The sequence below is a fragment of the Triplophysa rosa genome, linkage group LG10 (genome assembly GCF_024868665.1).
Source record: "Triplophysa rosa linkage group LG10, Trosa_1v2, whole genome shotgun sequence".
NCBI classification, from domain to species: domain Eukaryota; kingdom Metazoa; phylum Chordata; class Actinopteri; order Cypriniformes; family Nemacheilidae; genus Triplophysa; species Triplophysa rosa.
Genome location: NC_079899.1, coordinates 5,052,559 through 5,070,612, shown reverse-complemented (window position 1 = coordinate 5,070,612; position 18,054 = coordinate 5,052,559). Strand labels below are relative to the sequence as shown.

General features: G+C 38.9%; 1 protein-coding gene across 3 annotated transcripts in view; it reads left to right on the top strand.

The window, feature by feature from the left end:
- The window catches only part of scaf8 (SR-related CTD-associated factor 8), a 49,819-nt gene that overhangs the window by 29,098 nt on the left and 2,667 nt on the right, over positions 1-18,054 (top strand). For all 3 annotated transcript variants that reach the window (XM_057343228.1, XM_057343229.1, XM_057343230.1), the window contains 17 exons: positions 956-1,000; positions 1,157-1,318; positions 1,408-1,564; positions 5,906-6,033; positions 6,120-6,299; positions 6,457-6,533; positions 11,365-11,485; positions 11,570-11,701; positions 11,795-11,904; positions 12,018-12,211; positions 15,422-15,522; positions 16,141-16,254; positions 16,354-16,510; positions 16,644-16,774; positions 17,265-17,403; positions 17,483-17,548; positions 17,657-17,875. In XM_057343228.1, the coding sequence (XP_057199211.1) occupies positions 956-1,000; positions 1,157-1,318; positions 1,408-1,564; positions 5,906-6,033; positions 6,120-6,299; positions 6,457-6,533; positions 11,365-11,485; positions 11,570-11,701; positions 11,795-11,904; positions 12,018-12,211; positions 15,422-15,522; positions 16,141-16,254; positions 16,354-16,510; positions 16,644-16,774; positions 17,265-17,403; positions 17,483-17,548; positions 17,657-17,875 (2,233 nt within the window). The remainder of the gene's footprint in view (positions 1-955; positions 1,001-1,156; positions 1,319-1,407; positions 1,565-5,905; positions 6,034-6,119; positions 6,300-6,456; positions 6,534-11,364; positions 11,486-11,569; positions 11,702-11,794; positions 11,905-12,017; positions 12,212-15,421; positions 15,523-16,140; positions 16,255-16,353; positions 16,511-16,643; positions 16,775-17,264; positions 17,404-17,482; positions 17,549-17,656; positions 17,876-18,054) is intronic.

Sequence of the window (18,054 nt, the reverse complement as noted above, 5' to 3'; positions counted from 1 at the left end):
TCCTCCTGTCTTTTCTTCAGTGCAACTGTCTCCAAACCATACAACATCGCTGGTCTCACTACTGCCCTGTACACCTTTCCTTTCATTCTTGCTGGTACTCTTTTATCACACAACAGACCTGACACTTTTCTCCACCCATTCCAACCTGCCTGCACACGCTTCTTCACCTCTTTTCCACACTCCCCATTACTCTGGACTGTTGACCCTAAGTACTTTAAATCCTGCACCTTCTTTACCTCTTCTCCCTGTAACCTCACTGTTCCACTTGAATTGTACACAATTACTATATAAAGGGCAATAATCAACAATAATTTTTTGGTTTTAATTTTGCCGTCTTCTGTAATGAATGCGTGTTTTTATATATAACACATCATAAATCATTTAAATCCTGCATGTATTGCAGTCATATTGCAATGTTTGTTGAATTCCAACAAAAGCAAACCTCAAGAGTGACAAAGCAACAGCAATATGAAAGACTGAGATTATGATAAGCTCGTTTTAAAAATCAGTGTTACTTTACATTATTCTTTACTTTTTTTTAATACATGTACAAACAATAGTTTTGTGTTGTTTAAAACTGAATATTAACTTGTTTTTTTTGTTGCGATGTTTCAATTTAAAAAACTCCAGTTCATTTTCTGCAAATAAATGCAAATAAAAACAACATATTTAAATACAATTTGGGAAATCTACGGCTATATACTGTATGTGTGGTTGGGGTATATGCCCACCCATGATATCTGCTAGCCCACCCTTCTGCACCTGGCAGGAACCTGGCCTGGTACCCAACCCTATCGCCCAGCGCTACTGTGAAAATCATTCGCTTTGCTTTTTTCGCATGAATAGACCCTGATGTTTTTTGAAAAGTTTGTCTGCATTTTATTTAGTAGAAGCAGACCTTCTAATCTTTACATGAATGTTTAATCTTTTATTTTTTGCTTTTGGTCTTTTTCAGTTCTACAAACATGTTGTCCAGAGTGTGGAAAAATTTGTTCAAAAGGTAAGCACTTCTTTGTATTCCTCATTTTAAACCCAAAAATAAACATTTAAATTTTTTATTTTAAATAAACCTTTAAATAAATAAATAAAAAATACATTTGATCTATGGCTGACCATTTTCTTATTTCTGAATATTCTCCCACTTTTGTATGTGTAGTGCAAGCCTGAGTACAAGGTCCCTGGTCTGTATGTCATGGATTCAATTGTGCGACAGTCTCGTCACCAGTTCGGTCAAGAGAAAGATGTTTTTGCACCACGGTTTAGTAAGAACATCATTAGCACATTCCAGAATCTCTACCGCTGCCCCACTGATGACAAGGTATGTTTGTCCTGTCCCCATGATTACGATTAACGATTAACAAAGATTTCTACACAGAGTATTTGAAAAATTCATTGTTTGCATTGCAGAGCAAAATTGTCAGAGTGCTAAATCTTTGGCAGAAGAACAGTGTCTTCAAAAGTGACATCATTCAGCCTTTGCTGGATATGGCAGCAGGGCTCCCTCCCCCCAGTGTTACGCCTGTCTCTGCCAGCAGTGCTGTACCCATCAACAGCACTACCCCTGGTAATGTCCACACACATAATCCACCTTTCCACATGAAACTGTTTGTCAATATGACATTGTATTGATTTTGGGATTTAACCACAGATTGTATCAGCTCACAATTCAGACACAACTTTTACACGAGTTAATACTGACACCTTGAGGCATATATATGTCAGCTTACTTTTAAATGCAGCGTACTTTTTGTCCAAAGTGTCTTACAAATGAAGGACATCCACTGTTTCCTTATACATTAGTTTGTTTGTGGCTAGGGTTGTGAATCATCACTGGTCTCACGATTCGATTCGTTTGCGATTATCTTGTCAACGATTTGATTCGATATAAAAGCTTGTATTAAATTATATTCAACAGCCCTGTTTGTGGTGGGCTGCCACAAAATCACCACGGACCACCAGAAATAGGCACCACCACCTTGTGCCATGCCATCAGCTCCCACGTCACACCAGTGGCGTAGCCAGAATTTTATCTTTGAAGGGGGCCTGTCTGTAAATGATGTGGCCATTATGTGTATGTATATAGCCATTTCATTAGGTTTCTATCTATTACTAAAACGATACACCTTTATTATACAGCACATTTTACCGTTTTGCGCTATATTTGATTTACTTTTGAAATTTGACCATTGCTCAGCTCCCGTGGCATCATGGGATAGATAAGTGTCCATCCGATCCACACTCACGAATCTCGGCGGAAGTAGTAGTCCATCCGGGTATTTCTCGCCTACTATTCATGACTCATACTCATTTTCGCCTACTATATAGTATGGAAGTAGGCGATTTCGGATGCAGCCATGGTCCCTACACAGAGTGAAAGTGAGCACAAGGTCTGGCTTACCTGGCGCAGGAAAGCTTCTGTCAACGAGCAGCAGAGAAACAGCTCATTTACTTGACCGCACCGGTCAACATACGATTCCACATACTGATAGTGGCTCTCTGACAGGGCTCGACATTGCCACTTCTTCGATTGTCCGGAACATGTAAATGTTTTGTATGGGCAAGTGAGAGAGAATTTTACTTGCCCGACCGAACAAGTAACTTGAAAAAACAATAATAATAACAGTGCTACGAAAAAATCGTTCTGTGCTAAGAATAATAAGAATAGGTGCATTAGACAGAGCTGCATGTTTTTATGAATTGCATTTGTGCGTGACAATAATCAATGTCGCACCGCATTGAGTCCATTTAACTAGATGCAGACGCGGAATCTTGTTATTTTTGTTAAATACATCATCTAATGTTAACGTTAGCTGTTCTGCGTGTCTGAGTGAATGAGGTGCACAGTTTAACATACTACACGAGTGATGGTCGTGGATTTGTCTGCGTCTGCACTCTATGAGGATATGAACACATGAACTTCATCTCTAGAATTGCTATGAGAGTTTATTTGACAAGCTTTTTACTTTTTTTGTGAAGCTTTTGTCAAAACACTAAAACTCAATTGTCTTCCTGACGACCCGTCAAAAATAAAAGTCTTGCAATGTACTATAGTATTTGCTAAAGGAAATTGTAGTACCCTTGTAGTAAATTTATAAAATGTAGTAAACACTATAGTATACTATAGTAAGGTTCAAAAACACTATAGTAAACGGCAGTAAAATTCCTAGATACTTTAGTAAATAACACAATAGTATACTACACTAATTTATGTGGACAAATATACCTTTATTGTATAGTAAAACAAAATACACAGAACTTAGAAAAATAAAACGAATTTAGGTAAACTAAAAATTATATTATAATTATATTATATACCTAATTTATCCATATGTACAGTGCATCCGGAAAGTATTCACAGCGCTTCACTTTTTCCACATTTTGTTATGTTGCAGCCTTATTCCAAAATGTATTAAATTCGTTATTTTCCTAAAAATTCTGAAAACAATACCCCATAATGACAACATGAAAGAAGTTTGTTTGAAATCTTTGCAAATTTATTAAAAATAAAAAACGAAAAAGCACATGTACTGTACATAAGTATTCACAGCCTTTGCTCAATACTTTGTTGAAGCACCTTTGGCACCAATTACAGCCTTAAGTCTTTTTGAGTATGATGCTACAAGCTTGTCACACCTATTTTTGGGCAGTTTCTCCCATTCTTCTTTGCAGGACCTCTCAAGCTCCATCAGGTTGGATGGTGATCGTCGTTGCACAGCCATTTTCAGATCTCTCCAGAGATGTTCAATTGGGTTCAAGTCTGGGCTCTGGCTGGGCCACTCAAGTACATTCACAGAGTTGTCCTGTAGCCACTCCTTTGTTATCTTGGCTGTGTGCTTAGGGTCATTGTCTTGTTGGAAGATGATCCTTTGCCCCAGTCTGAGGTCCAGAGTGCTCTGTAGCAGGTTTTCATCGAGGATGTCTCTGTACATTGCTGCATTCATCTTTCCCTCGATCCTGACTAGTCTCCCAGTTCCTGCCACTGAAAAACATCCCCACAGCATGATGCTGCCATCACCATGCTTCACTGTAGGGATGGTATTGGCCAGGAGATGAGCGGTGCCTGGTTTCCTCCAGACATGACGCTTGCCATTCAGGCCAAAGAGTTCAATCTTTGTTTCATCAGACCAGAGAATTTTGTTTCTCATGGTCTGAGAGTCCTTCAAGTGCCTTTTGGCAAACTCCAGGCAGGCTGTCATGTGCCTTTTACTGAGGAGTGGCTTCCGTCTGGCCACCTTGCCATACACGCCTGATTGGTTGCGTGCTGCAGAGATGGTTGTTCTTCTGGAAGGTTCTCCTCTCTCCACAGAGACATGCTGGAGCTCTGTCAGAGTGACCATCAGGTTCTTGGTCACCTCCCTGACTAAGGCCCTTCAACCCCGAACGCTCAGTTTGGACGGGTGGCCAGCGCTAGAAAGAGTCGGATGATGGAGGCCACTGTGCAGAAATTTTTCTGTACCCTTCCCCAGATCTGTGCCTCGATACAATCCTGTCTCGGAGGTCTACAGACAATTCCTTGGACTTCATGGCTTGGTTTGTGTTCTGACATGCACTGGTAATTGTGGGACATTATATAGACGGGTGTGTGCCTTTTCAAAATCGTGTCCAATCAACTGAATTTACCACAAGTGGACTCCAATCAAGTTGTAGAAACATCTCAATGAAGATCAGTGGAAACAGGATGCACCTGAGCTCCATTTTTGAGTGTCATGGCAAAGGCTGTGAAAACTTGTGTACATGTGCTTTTTTGTTTTTTATTTTTAATACATTTGCAAAGATTTCAAACAAACTTCTTTCTCGTTGTCATTATGGGGTATTGTTTGTAGAATTTTGAGGAAAATAATGAATTTAATCCATTTTGGAATAAGGCTGTAACATAACAAAATGTGGAAAAATTGAAGCGCTGGGAATACTTTCCGGATGCACTATATGTAAAATTTATGTCATTTTTAAGTTAACTGGGACATTAGGTAAAACGCTTACAAGCAAACTTGACCAATCAGGATCCGAAACAATTATATTGACACTTCAAATGAAAACTGAGAAAATCAAGCAAAAAAGCAGAAGAGTAACAGCATTTTCCGATTGCTCTCTCTTCTAACTAGACCGTTCAGCTTTCTTAGTGGGCAGTCTTTACACTTGACCTCTGTCACTTTTCAGTTTATTTACCATGTGTCTTGCATTGTTGCAGTGTATAGGAAATCTAAATATTACATTAGAATAAGTGTATCATTATGTCAGTAAAAAGTAAATCAGTTTTGCTCACTGGAACAGTGACTTTCATTTGCCTGTAGTGGGTAAAATTATTGGAAAAATAGCAGCTTGCAAGCCATTAGGGGCTGTGTCCGCCGAGGCATTTTTACCCTTCTGAAAACGCCAGCCGCTGGTGCATATAAGCTTTATGCCAAGGTGAGCATTTTTCAACTCTGCCTGCTTGGTCGAATTCCGGCACTGGGCGTTTGACGGAGCTGAGAATGAGAAAAAACGCCAGCTGATGACGTTTTTAGAAGCGTGGCACTTTGGTTGAAAACAATAAAAAAAACACGCCAGTTGCAGGCAAAAACGCCTCTGTGGACACAGCCCCTTAAAGTAGCATTTTCTACTTTTGTATTATTGTTGTCTTTCTTTTGTTGTTGTGTAAAAATACAGTAATTATCCCCTGCTCATTTCACACTTTATAGTGGCAGAGCCCTCGGAGTTTAGACTTCGGAGTGAGCAGGGCATGTGCTACTCGAAGGGAGTAGGGCATAGGAATGATCACTTCTATGTGGAATTTGCCAAGTGACAGTTCGGTACGAATACACGTACCGTTAACCCCCTAATCACTAGCCACTATTTTCCATTTAAATTTGTATTGCAAATGTAACTTTTATTTGAATTGTTTATATTCATTTCATTTTCTCCGAAGGAACTCCTGCTACTCCAGCCACCCCAGCCAACATAGTGCCGAGTCTCCCAGACTGGGCATCTCAAATCTCCAACACAGACACAGTGGCTGCCGTAGCCCAAATCTTACAGAGTCCTCAGGGCCAGCAGGTCAGATTTCTCACGTTATAACAGCATTGTGTGTTCTCTGCATTACTCTGTGGTCTAACTTGTAGTGACTGGTGTGTGTCTTGCAGTTGCAGCAGCTAGTGCAGAGCTTGCAGATGCAGCAGCAGAAGCCTCAACCCTCTCTGCTGCAGGCACTGGATGCAGGTCTCGTGGTGCAGCTGCAGGCCCTAACTGCACAGCTTACTGCTGCTGCTGCTTCAGCCAACACACTTAACCCACTGGATCAAAGGGTCTCCTCTTTTAACAAGGTGAGACACAGACACACTTCAAAGGTCTTTGAAGGAAATGTCTTTTTCACATTCTCATTTCAGTCCCAAATTAGGATTTTAGCTTAATCCTCACATAACTTTTTCAGTCTGCTGTAAAACTTTCTTTGCCCTTATATCTTACCCTGTGTTTTTGCAGAAGATTTTGGGTCAGTTCGATTTTGGCAGTGAGTCAGAGCGCAGCGAGGATTCTAAAAAGGATGCTGCATCTCAATTGTATGTACTTTTGCTTAATATTTCCAAGATGTAAATGTTTATGTTTGGATAATTGCAACATCCACTCAAATATGCTCGTCTCACATCCTTTCCACTATTCCAAGGAATAGTTCACAAAAATATGAAACTTCTCTAATATTGTATTAATTTAAGTCTTAAGTTGAACACAAACACAAATAATTTTATATGAAAATTAGATGGCGAGCTCTGCCATCTCACAATAACGTTGTATAAAACAAACTGTAGCAAGATACTGTAGCTCAACAGGTGCTTAGGAAACGCTGTTTTATACTCACTCACTCACTCAGCACATGTGCTCTTTCTGAAAAAAGTAAGCGTCAAGCCCCGAGAGGGGGTTTGCGATGTGCGCGGCATCATCATTCAACTCGTAAACTGGTCCTTGATGCCTTTTACATTGTGCACATTTATTGAGACATGCAGAACGAGCTTCATTTGGAGCACAATAATCATTTGTGTTGGATTTTATGACGGATCGGTGTATGACATCAAGTACTGTAAGAACAGACTGTTCTGTATGGTTTCAAAATGCTGTTGTGGTTATGTTATACTATCAGTCTGGCGCAGCCCTGCTTGAAGTCCAACACACTAAGGCCATGTTCAGACTTGACAAAGGTGCTTTTTTAGTAAAAAAGTTTTTAGTTTGGTTACAAATGGCAGCCGAACGCCATTACAACGACTTCGTCGTCAGCGTCTCTGCACGAAGGCAGCCCAGAGAAACAGATAGGCAGCGTAACGGAAGTCTATTTTAATTATAACAGAGAGCGTCTTTGCAATAACTAATCACATATTTAAAAACTACAATACTAATTTCTCACTAGAAATGCAATCAGAAGTTGTTGAAAGTGAAAATTAAACTTGCATTGATACAAAAATATGCTCCAACGGGAGTTTCGGCCACCATTTTATTTTTTCGAGCTTGAGCCTTCTCGACCAATCACATTCCTCCCATGTTGTTATGGAAACGACAGGTCTCTGTCATTGGTTAACTGCAGCTTGACTTTTAACTGGTTAACTGGAGCTTGACTTTAGGCTTTTTTTTTTTTAGGAAAGTTGAAGTTTTTTCTCTCAAAAGACGCTCTGAACTGCAGAAAAATTCACAAATACTTCGTAAACGTCAGATTTGATAGTAAAATGTATGCGTGTTAATGAATTCCAATCACTCGTAAACAGGGCGCGCATGCACGCTCAATTAGCATAATTAGCATAATCCCTGCCTATGAATTACAGCAACGCAAATTACGTGTCTCGGAATGCTGGAATCCTCTGGACTTCATTCTCTGGTTTGGCTACATTATATTGCATAAATGCATAAGAGACTAATAGGCTATATGCTTACAAATAAATTCATCAAGTAAACTGTATTAACCTGGTGCTCTTCTGAAAATGACCAGCTGGTGTCGCCTGAGAACGCTTTGGAGGCACTGCACGTTATTCCGGAGATGGGTTGGTTGGTGTGATGTTAGAAAATCCGCAACAGTTAGCATACTTGTTACTAGTATCTTTTTTATAAAGAATATTACTTAATATGAAAATGCAGTAACTAGGGATGTAACGATTCATCATGAGCCGGTTGAAAATTGATTATAATGTGTGACGATTCAAATCGGTTGAAGTGTGAACTGAATCGCAATAAATTTTTTGAACAGCAGGGGCCGCTATTTTCACTGCAAACCTAAACGTGGGTGGGCATGCTGATATTTCTTAAATGCAAAAAAATCCAAGAAAAGCACAGACAGCAGAGATGGAAACTCGAGTCCGCGACTTAAGTCGCATAAACAGAGACTTGCGACTTGACTTGGACTCATGGACAGCTGACTCGAGACTTGACTTGGACTCGTGACTCATGAGACTCGTAAAAAACGCAAGTCATTTTGGTAGAACATTTCATACACATTCTTCCTTTACTTCCCCACATGACAGCATCATATAACACATTTGTCTATTAATTCCCAATCCATTATGTTCTGCAGCAAATGTCACAATGATTAATCTCTAAACACACAAAGTCAGCATTATTATGTACACGCGTGATGCATCTGCAGGACACGTGTTCGTCGTATAGTTATATAAACGACAAAATGTAGCCAAGTCTTACTTTAGTAGCTTCTGTCCAGACCATTTAAGTGCAGCAGATATTATAATGGATGATTAACTTTAAATAGTTTACATCAGTTTTAATTTCGTTGATGAAAACTATAACGAAAATATTCGTTAACGACATGTTTTCACTGACGAAAACGAGACGATAACAAAATAAAAATGAATGCGTGATACCGAAACAGTATAAAAAATACAGACATTTTTGTTAACTTATAAAAACGAGACGAAAATATCCTTGGCGGACATCAGCTTGCGTGCATGTGCTGCTTATCTCATATAAGCGGTAGAGGGAAGTCTCTGGGTAAAGAGGAAGCACTGACACGTGTATTCTGCGTCTCCACGCGGTTAACAGTGCGTCTTATTTTCCTTCACAATCGCCGGTAAAGCACCACAAACTTGAAGTGCGACTGCAGGCGAGTCACCCTGAAACTCATTACAAAGGCAAGCACGAACATTTTAAATGCCAATGTTAACTTATCCGCTAATGCCAGCTGCTGCATAACGTGAAATACAACATAAAGTAACAGTTAAGCCAAAAGAAGTGATGAAGTAAGTCGTATTGTATATTAAAAGATAGAATGACATGCTAAAGATCAAAGCAAGTATGAACTGATTGAAAAATGATTGATGAAATGTAAGACAGTTTCTGTAATATGTCTTTTTGAAAGATATTTCTCATTCAGTCTCATGCAAAGAGTGCAGCTCTGTTCTTCAAAGAGGCATGATGCCATAAGCCAATAGCGCTTCAGTGTGAGCCCTGTCAGAGTGTTTCATTGGTTGAATGTACTTAATGAATACGCCCTACTGAACGAGTTATTTAAATCAAATGAGACTGAATGAACTAGTACATGTGTTCATGGTCTAATATTCTCTGTGTTGCAACAATGCATATCCAGTAGTTACTGAGCTTTTCTGAAAAATAAAGGTAATGACCTGGTTTAATTTCATTCTAAGGTCAAGGAAATGGTGTAAAAACTGTTAAATTTTTGTTTGGAACATTTAATTACACATCATACAATTCATTACATTACTTAATTTAGCCTAGATTACAGCAAAATGGTTCATATTAGTACATCATTCTTGCGCATAAAATGTATTTTGATTTTGCACCGGTAAATGTGGCGCAAAGACCTAGTCAAAAGAAGAAAACACAGGATATCACACCAGCATCAGCACTGGTTCGAAGCACTGGTTTGAATACCCAAGACATTCTGTAGAGTTAATTAGTTGTAATATTTAAAAACTGATTTCGCTTCATACACTGTGAATTACAATAACTGAGAAAACTATTGCTAAAAATAGAACAGAGACTTAAGACTTGACTTGGACTCCACTTTAAAGACTTGAGACTTGACATAGACTCGACCTCAATGACTTGAGACTTGACTTGGACCTCCGAGACTTGTGAACATGTCTGACAGACAGTATTAGTTTGTTTATATTAAAAAGACCTTTTCTATTATTAATTTGTTTTAAAATTGCAGTTTAGTTTTTGTTATATGAAATAAAACATAATTTTACTATACAAAGAAACGTGAAGCATTTAAGAAATAATGCAAGGGAAGTTTGTAAAAATAAATTACAGATCAGAATCGTGAATCGCATCGCATTGTGAGCTGAGTGAATCGTTACATCCCTAGCAGTAACCATTAATATTAACTTCTCAATTATTGTGTATGATGGTTGCTCAATGTAGTGTTTGTCCCGCCTCTTCTCCACTGTGATTGGACGGCTGTGTAAAAAAGGACAGTGACGAGCTCTGCGTTTTACCCAAAAGTAAAAAATGATTAAGACAGGGCAAAAGAACTCGTGAAATATCATTATGATACATAGCGCATCAAAATGCAGTGTCATCAGTTTGTCTAAAAGAATACAGAACGTTACATGCGGTTTTACGCACTATTTACACGTGGTATGGAGCAGGTGTACATTTCTTTCGTACCAACTAACATTTGAAAATACGAACATTTTCATGAATCCGAAAATATACGTCAAAATGACTTTACGAACGATTTACACAAAAAATTGTTCTGCTCGTGTTTCATGAATGAGGCCCATTGTGTGGAGGGTGGGGCTGTGTGGGACACGACTGACTGTGTGAAAGTGAAAGTGACCTATTAGTCAGATATGGTGACCCATACCTGAAATGTGACCTCTGCATTTAACCCATCCAGAGAGTAGTGAACACACGCACAGCAAGTGGTGAACACACGTACATCCGGAGGAGTGGGCAGCTATCACTGCAGCGCCCGGGGAGCAAGTAGGGGTAAGGTGCCTTGCTCAAGGGCACCTCAGTCGTTACCCGCCGGCCCTGGGAATCGGACCAGCAACCTTCTGGGCACGAGTCCGACTCTCCAACCATTAGGCCACGACTGCCCCTGTGTGATGCATGCTTTGCAGATTTGGAAACAACGCAGCAAAAGATCGCAAAATAGAGATCGCTATCTGAAAAGTGTTCATTTTGAAACTATGGCTGAACAAACTAGCCTGTGGTGGGCAGCCATAGTCTAAGTAATGAATGGTAAACACTGATCGCATATTGATGATGTTGAAACTTACTGGTTTTCACGTAAATTATGAGAGATATTGTTTTATTGTATGGTGCATTGTTCCTTGCCAGGAAAATTTCTGCTATGTACTAGTTTTAGTAAAAGCCGCTATGTTTCTTGTTCTTTGATTTGAGTCTCTGTCCTTTTTGTTTACATTGTAGACCTGTGGTGTCTGAATCAATCAACAGCTCAATATTCCATCAGCTGGCTGAACAGCTTCAGCAGCAGAATCTTGAGCAATTCCAGAAGCAACTGCTGGAGCACCAGCAGCATCAACAGAAGGTACATCTGCAGCATGAAAATATTCTGATTTATTCGTTCATACATGATTAATTATTCATCTATGGACAATTTTATATCTGACAGTCCATGAACATGGAGAGTCAGGACACCATCTTTGGGTCAGAAAATTCTGCCCCTCCGGGCCAGAGCAGTGCCCCTTCTCAGCTCCCAGAACCAGAAGCAAAATTGGATGACTCTATTGATAACCAACAACAGGCAAGTTCAGATATCAATAATTGGTCGAGAAAAAGTTAGTTATTTAATTAATTTCATGATTTTGCACTAGTTTACCATTTATAAATTCTGCAGGATATGGATATTGATGAAGGACAGGATACGGTAGAAGAGGAACTTTTTGAGTCTGAGGAGAAAAAAACCAACAGCACTCGTTCAAGAACACGCTCAAGATCTCGCTCCAGGTTCTTTTTTTAAATCTCACATGTATTGTCAGAGCTCAGTTGTTTGTCTTTCTGTCCTTAAACCATAAAAAAACATGGGTACAGAGCTGTCATATAAATCTCTTTACTCCCAGGTCCCCTAAGAGAAGGAGGTCAAGGTCACGCTCTGGCTCGAGGAAGCGCAAACACAGGAAGCGCTCACGGTCTCGGTCAAGAGATAGAAAAAGAAAGTCTTCCCGTTCTTATTCCAGTGAGCGGCGAGCACGGGAAAGAGAAAAGGAACGTCAGAAAAAAGGGCTTCCTCCTATCCGCTCAAAGTTTCTAAGTGGTAAGAATAAAAATCCTTGTTTGGATTTTTTCATATAAATTGATTTTAAATAATATCTAATATTGTAGACAAAGGAGTAGTCCCCAAATCACAAGTTGTCTTGTTCATTTTTTAATGCAACGCAAAAGAAGATCTTAGGCTGTCTCTGAGCTTCTGTTTAAAATACAATGAAAGTGAATTATGATTTAAACTATGAATCTCGAAAAAGTTTAAAAGCTCTAAACAAGTAGTTCACACTGTGCTATGTCTAAGGTTTTCTAAAGCTAGTCAATAGATCTGAAACAAATAGAAAAAATTGTTTTAAGCCAGTATTTACTGCTAATCCAAGGTCAGAGATCTCATCTGTGCTTGTGTTAGTGCAAAAAAGGCACTTTTGGATATGTTGCATTTGATTGTATGACACGTGACCAACCACAATACAATAGAAAATAAACCACAAATAAAATTTAAGAGCAAAAGTCACACATATGCCTATTTGGAAAACAGACGCTTGGACATTCTCTCTAAGAACTATTGTCATGTTTTGCAAATAACAGTAACAGTGGGAACTAGGGGTGTGACAATATATCGATATGGCGATGTATCGTCGCCCGTCTCCGTGCGATATGAGAATCGATACGCTGTGGCAAATATCGATTTTTTAATTAATTAATAAAACTAGACGCTCTGAATATATTTCCAAGCATGATTACATCATGGCTCCACTGGGTGGAGCTTAACCCGCAAATGAAGATTGCTTGTAAAATAAATTATGCTTCATGCATATTTGTGAATTAACGTTAATGTGCTTAGATTTAATGCAAGTTGCTGCACTGAAATGTTTTTTTAGGTTTATTTTATTTAAGCTGGTTAACATGTTCCCAGGTTTAAATAAGTGGCTGTTTAATTTAGAAATAAGACAGTATAAAAAAATGTAATGTTTTAAATGTGTCCGTTTACGAAGATAAGCTTTTAATTTAAGCATAAAATGTTTAATTGACTTGAAATGTTACTCATGTTGGTAATATATTATTAATTTACCTACTGAACAAAGTTTTGTGGAATAAAGAGACACATTTTTATTTTCATGGGCATTTTGTTTTCATAGTTAGGCAGATATCGTGATGTATTGCTATAGAATTGCCGAACAATATATCGATTATTGTATAATGCCACACCGTGATATTATCGCATCGTGAGCAATGCAGGGCTCTAGACTAACTTTTTGCACTGATTGCACTGGTGCGCCTAACTTTTTTTCTTAGGTGCACCAGCACAAAAGTTAGGTGCACCCAAATTTTCGACAGCATCGCATTTAACACCGCAGTTGTACAAGTTCACTTTTTTTTAAATCGCTGTCCATATAGGCAATATTGACTTGTAAATGATTAACTAACAATCTGGTCAACATAAAGTTCTTTATTTGAAGCACAATTCTACAAGAAAGCAGGGCTCTAGACTTAACACTTGAGAGAGGTGGCACTGGTGCTACCATGTTATTCAGTTGGTGGCACCAGCCCTTAATTTGATAGCACCAGAGTCGTGGGGTGAGATAAGAAAAAAGAATCACTAAAACTTCATTAAAATGTGTTTAATACATTAATAAATCAATTAGAAATTAATACAAATCATGGTTTATGATTGAATTATTTTTATTGTATATGTAAACTCTCTTTCAACACTTTACCATATTTAAAGCACATCTTTCTTAAAGCTACTTTCTTCCTTTATTTGTTGTGAACGACTCCTATAAGAGAACACAATTCCTTTAATATCAGAGAGTGTTTTTGGGCCCGTCCGTTGTTGTTTGATGAACATTATAAACGGAGATCTTTATTATGCTGCTGCCCCTTTAAGAGCTCGCGCAATATACTAGAACACGTGTTTTGTTTCCCAACTGTTTGGTCACGAAACAAACTGAATACCTTTACAAGGTTTCTTGTTAATATTTGGGATTTTTAGGTTATTTTGTGTTATTATGTCCATTTCAGAGTAAGAAGTCGTGAAAGAGAACTTTGTTTAGTATTTTGTGCTCTGACTCTCTGGGCACGCACATCTCAAACAACCCACGAGACCTGAAGGCTTTTAGTGATTATTCTTCATGAAAGCTGCATTGATACACGTTTGGCTTCTATCAATAGCGACTTACAAATAAATAGTATTTAGCGTGATGTATAACGTTTTGTATGCTTTGCAGTATTGTTAGAGATCTTTATACAATAGTTTAGTACTTAAAGTTTAAACACATTTTTCCTGCTTTAGCTTCACATGCATACAATACTTGCAACACATTTCGTTATCTTTGCTGTTTTGTACCTTAGCCAGGGAAATTCTTGTATTCTGCATATTTATTTAAGTTGCAAGATTGAGCGCTTCACTCGTCTGCTCTTTCAGTCCTTCGCCTCTTACCTGTAACCCACGAATTACGTCTTTGGGGGCAGGGCACTGATAGATAAGTGAATGGTTGAAGGAGGGGAGACGAAAATGAGTGACTGAATGCGCAGCTTGCGCAATATAACATTTCTGCGCATTAAATTTATAATACGCAAAAATTATATATTGATCAGTTTGACAGTCGCACCCATTAAGACAAACTTGTCGCACTGGCAGGAAATTTTGTCGCAAAATGAGACCATTTAGTCGCAGTCTAGCATGTCAGAGCATTGGTTATGATTTTCGGACGGATCAGGCCTTAACTTACCATTCTTAATGAAAAAGTTGTCAATCGTTCTTTTCATCTTCTCTCATCACCGCAGCTACATCCACTTTGTTTATCTGACGGGCCTAGGCTACTCACCTCTCTGTCCGACTGCAGCACAGCATTTTCAAACGTACACACACGTACAGGAATATCTGGACCACGGCCAATCAGAGGGGGTCCGCCCTTCACTATCTCTGATTGGTTTAGACCACGATATGGGCCTAATGTGTCTGTTGTTGAACCACAGGGAGACTTTCGCAGAGACTTTTTTTCCCTCGAACGGCGAACGATTTTTTTAGTCGCACCATTGAGAAATTAGGTCGCATGTGCGACCAAATTTGTCGCACTCTAGAGCCCTGCAATGTATAACGACCTGTATCGTATCATCATTTACCCTATGATTCCCACCCCTAGTGGGACCTAAGGGGCTATGTATAAGGAAATTAACAAAATATTATTGAGTGTCTGTGAGTGTTTGTAAAAGTTGTAAAACAGAACTCTACTAGTCACTTCATGCTTTTTTCTTAAAGTTTGCAGTACTACTCTCTGGGTGGGCCAAGTGGACAAGAAGGCCACCCAACAAGATCTTACCAACCTTTTTGAAGAATTCGGACAGATTGAATCTATTAATGTAAGTGGAACTTTATCAGCATGTGTACTTGGAAACTTCAGCTCCTAATGCAGCAGCCGCTTAATCATAGTGGACTTACAAACGCAGCACCCCGTGACACAGCAGCCAATAAGAGAAACATTTTTATTTATTCTGTTTATTTCATGTTTTATTAAATGGGGAACAAGGACAAAAATAAGCTATAATATTAAGATCTGCGTGTAAAAGCACAGCGCACTGAAATTCATGTGTAGTCTGACAGTAGGTGGTCATATGTTCTGGCACATTTCAGGCAGTTTGAATTTATGGCTCTGCTCAGTGACAGAGTTGAAAATTTCATTATAATACATTAGAATGTCTGTCAAGTTTTAGGCTAGTTTGTGTGAACAGTACCAAGTTTTAGGTAGCAGTTCAGGGCGCATAACCGGGAACATACCTTATTTGCATGCCAGTTTTTACTATAGTTCAGTGAGAAAGAAATTACAACCCTTCTCAATAAAAGTCACTTTGACGCATGTGAATGTTTATGTGGGTTTAAATAACACATTAACATTAATTGATTTAGAATAAAATGTAATCATTTTTCATTTGAAACATTTGTCCATGTTTGAATAGTCTTTGAATCTTTTTTTCTGCTAGATGATTCCTCCCAGAGGCTGTGCTTACATCTGTATGGTGCATCGACAGGATGCATACCGTGCCTTACAAAAACTGGGCACTGGTTCTTATAAAATTGGCTCAAAGGTCATTAAAGTAGGTGTACAGTTTTTTTTATTGCTGCCTGTCTTGCACAGCATTTGTTTTTTTTTGCTCCATGATGTGTTATGTGTGTGACAAATACACTGTTTGCAGATCGCCTGGGCACTAAATAAAGGTGTGAAACAGGAGTATAAACAGTTTTGGGATGTTGACCTCGGAGTCAGTTATATCCCATGGGAGAAGGTCAAACTAGATGATCTGGATGACTTTGCAGAGGGAGGCATGATCGACCAGGAAACGGTCAACAGTGGTGAGAACCGTTTTTCTCTTATAAAAGCTGAAACTTAAGAAACTGATGTTAATATTTGAATAAATGTGCCAGACAAGTGCTGTTTACCGAGCTTTAACATCTCATTCTTTCATTTGTTTTTATTCCTATGCAGAATGGGAGGCTCAGAAGAATGCTGAGGCAGCCAAAGAGAGTCAAAGTCAATCTGTCACGGCTGAAGCCAGTGTAAACAGCAGCGCGCCCAGTGAGGCGTTTACACAGCCTGTTACCATGATGCCTCTGCCGGTATGATTTTACATCACTTTCCACAGGTTGTGTTCCATTTTGTTTTTATATTGGCTATGTATACATCTTAGAAAAGATATAGAGAAAAAAGTCTAGAAAAAATTATTCCGATTTATTGGATAAACCCCTTTAGATGCACCATCTCGTTTTCAATGGGGTCCTGGTACATGGGTATCTCAAAGCAATAATAGTATTATTGTACTATAGTACTATAATAATAGTGTTCTATAAACACTTTCTTCAAAATCAAAGTGTGACTAAAATTACTGATCTTTGTGTCGGAAAGTAAGGTTTACAATATGTCAAGCCAAAAGTTTTGACCATTTCTATAATCAAATACCAACCATAAATAACTTCCTGTATGTTATTAAAAGCTGAAACCTGTAAGCTACTGTGTGTTTTGTCTGCAAACACAAAACAATTGTTCGCCCACAGTTAGCAAAGATTGTTTTAACAAGTCTAAATATTTTTTTAAATGTTGTTAAAATAGATTCCAGTGGCACAGACGGTCCCTGCTGTTGGCCTTGTGCCTCCATCTTTCCCTGTCACAATGGCAATGCCCCCACCAGGCTTTGGTCACCCTCCCCCCTTTCTAAGGGCAGGATTTGATGCATCACAGCCTCCCCCAGGTATGTGAATCCATTGTACACACTACGTTCTTAATTATGCAAGTTTTATTGATAAACAATACACTTTGATTTTTTTAAGGTTTCATGACCACACCAGGAGTTGCACCATCAGCTGTTGGAACCAGTCTTGGCTCTTCCCAGACATGTATGTCTAAAAGCCTCTTTGAGTTCCCAGTTATATTTTTTCAGTAATGTTTCTAGTTAAAGAAAGTTTTATTTTTTAGCTCCTAAACAAGCATTTTGCCTTTCACAGCTTTAGTGCAGCCTTCAATAGCAGCAACTCAAGAGAGCAGCAAGGATTCTCTATTTGGATCCATGATTCCTCCCACAAGCACTATTCCTGGGAGTTTTATTCCACCAGCAATGCCTGGGGCAGGAGTGTTTAACCCCGTGGGAACGCAGTCACAGCATAGCAGCTCTGACAAAACACCTCAAGCAGCTGAAGAGACTACTTCTGAAATAACACTACAGGGTATATGTAACTCATATATATGTAACCATAACTCAGACAGTTTCTGCATGCTAATCTTGAGTACTTACAGAGTAGTATCGCACCCTTAAAATATCCATAGAGTCTTAGTTTGATCACATTTATAAAAGACAGATACAGCTGTACCATTATTTCCAAAATCATGTGAATAGTGGGGGGGG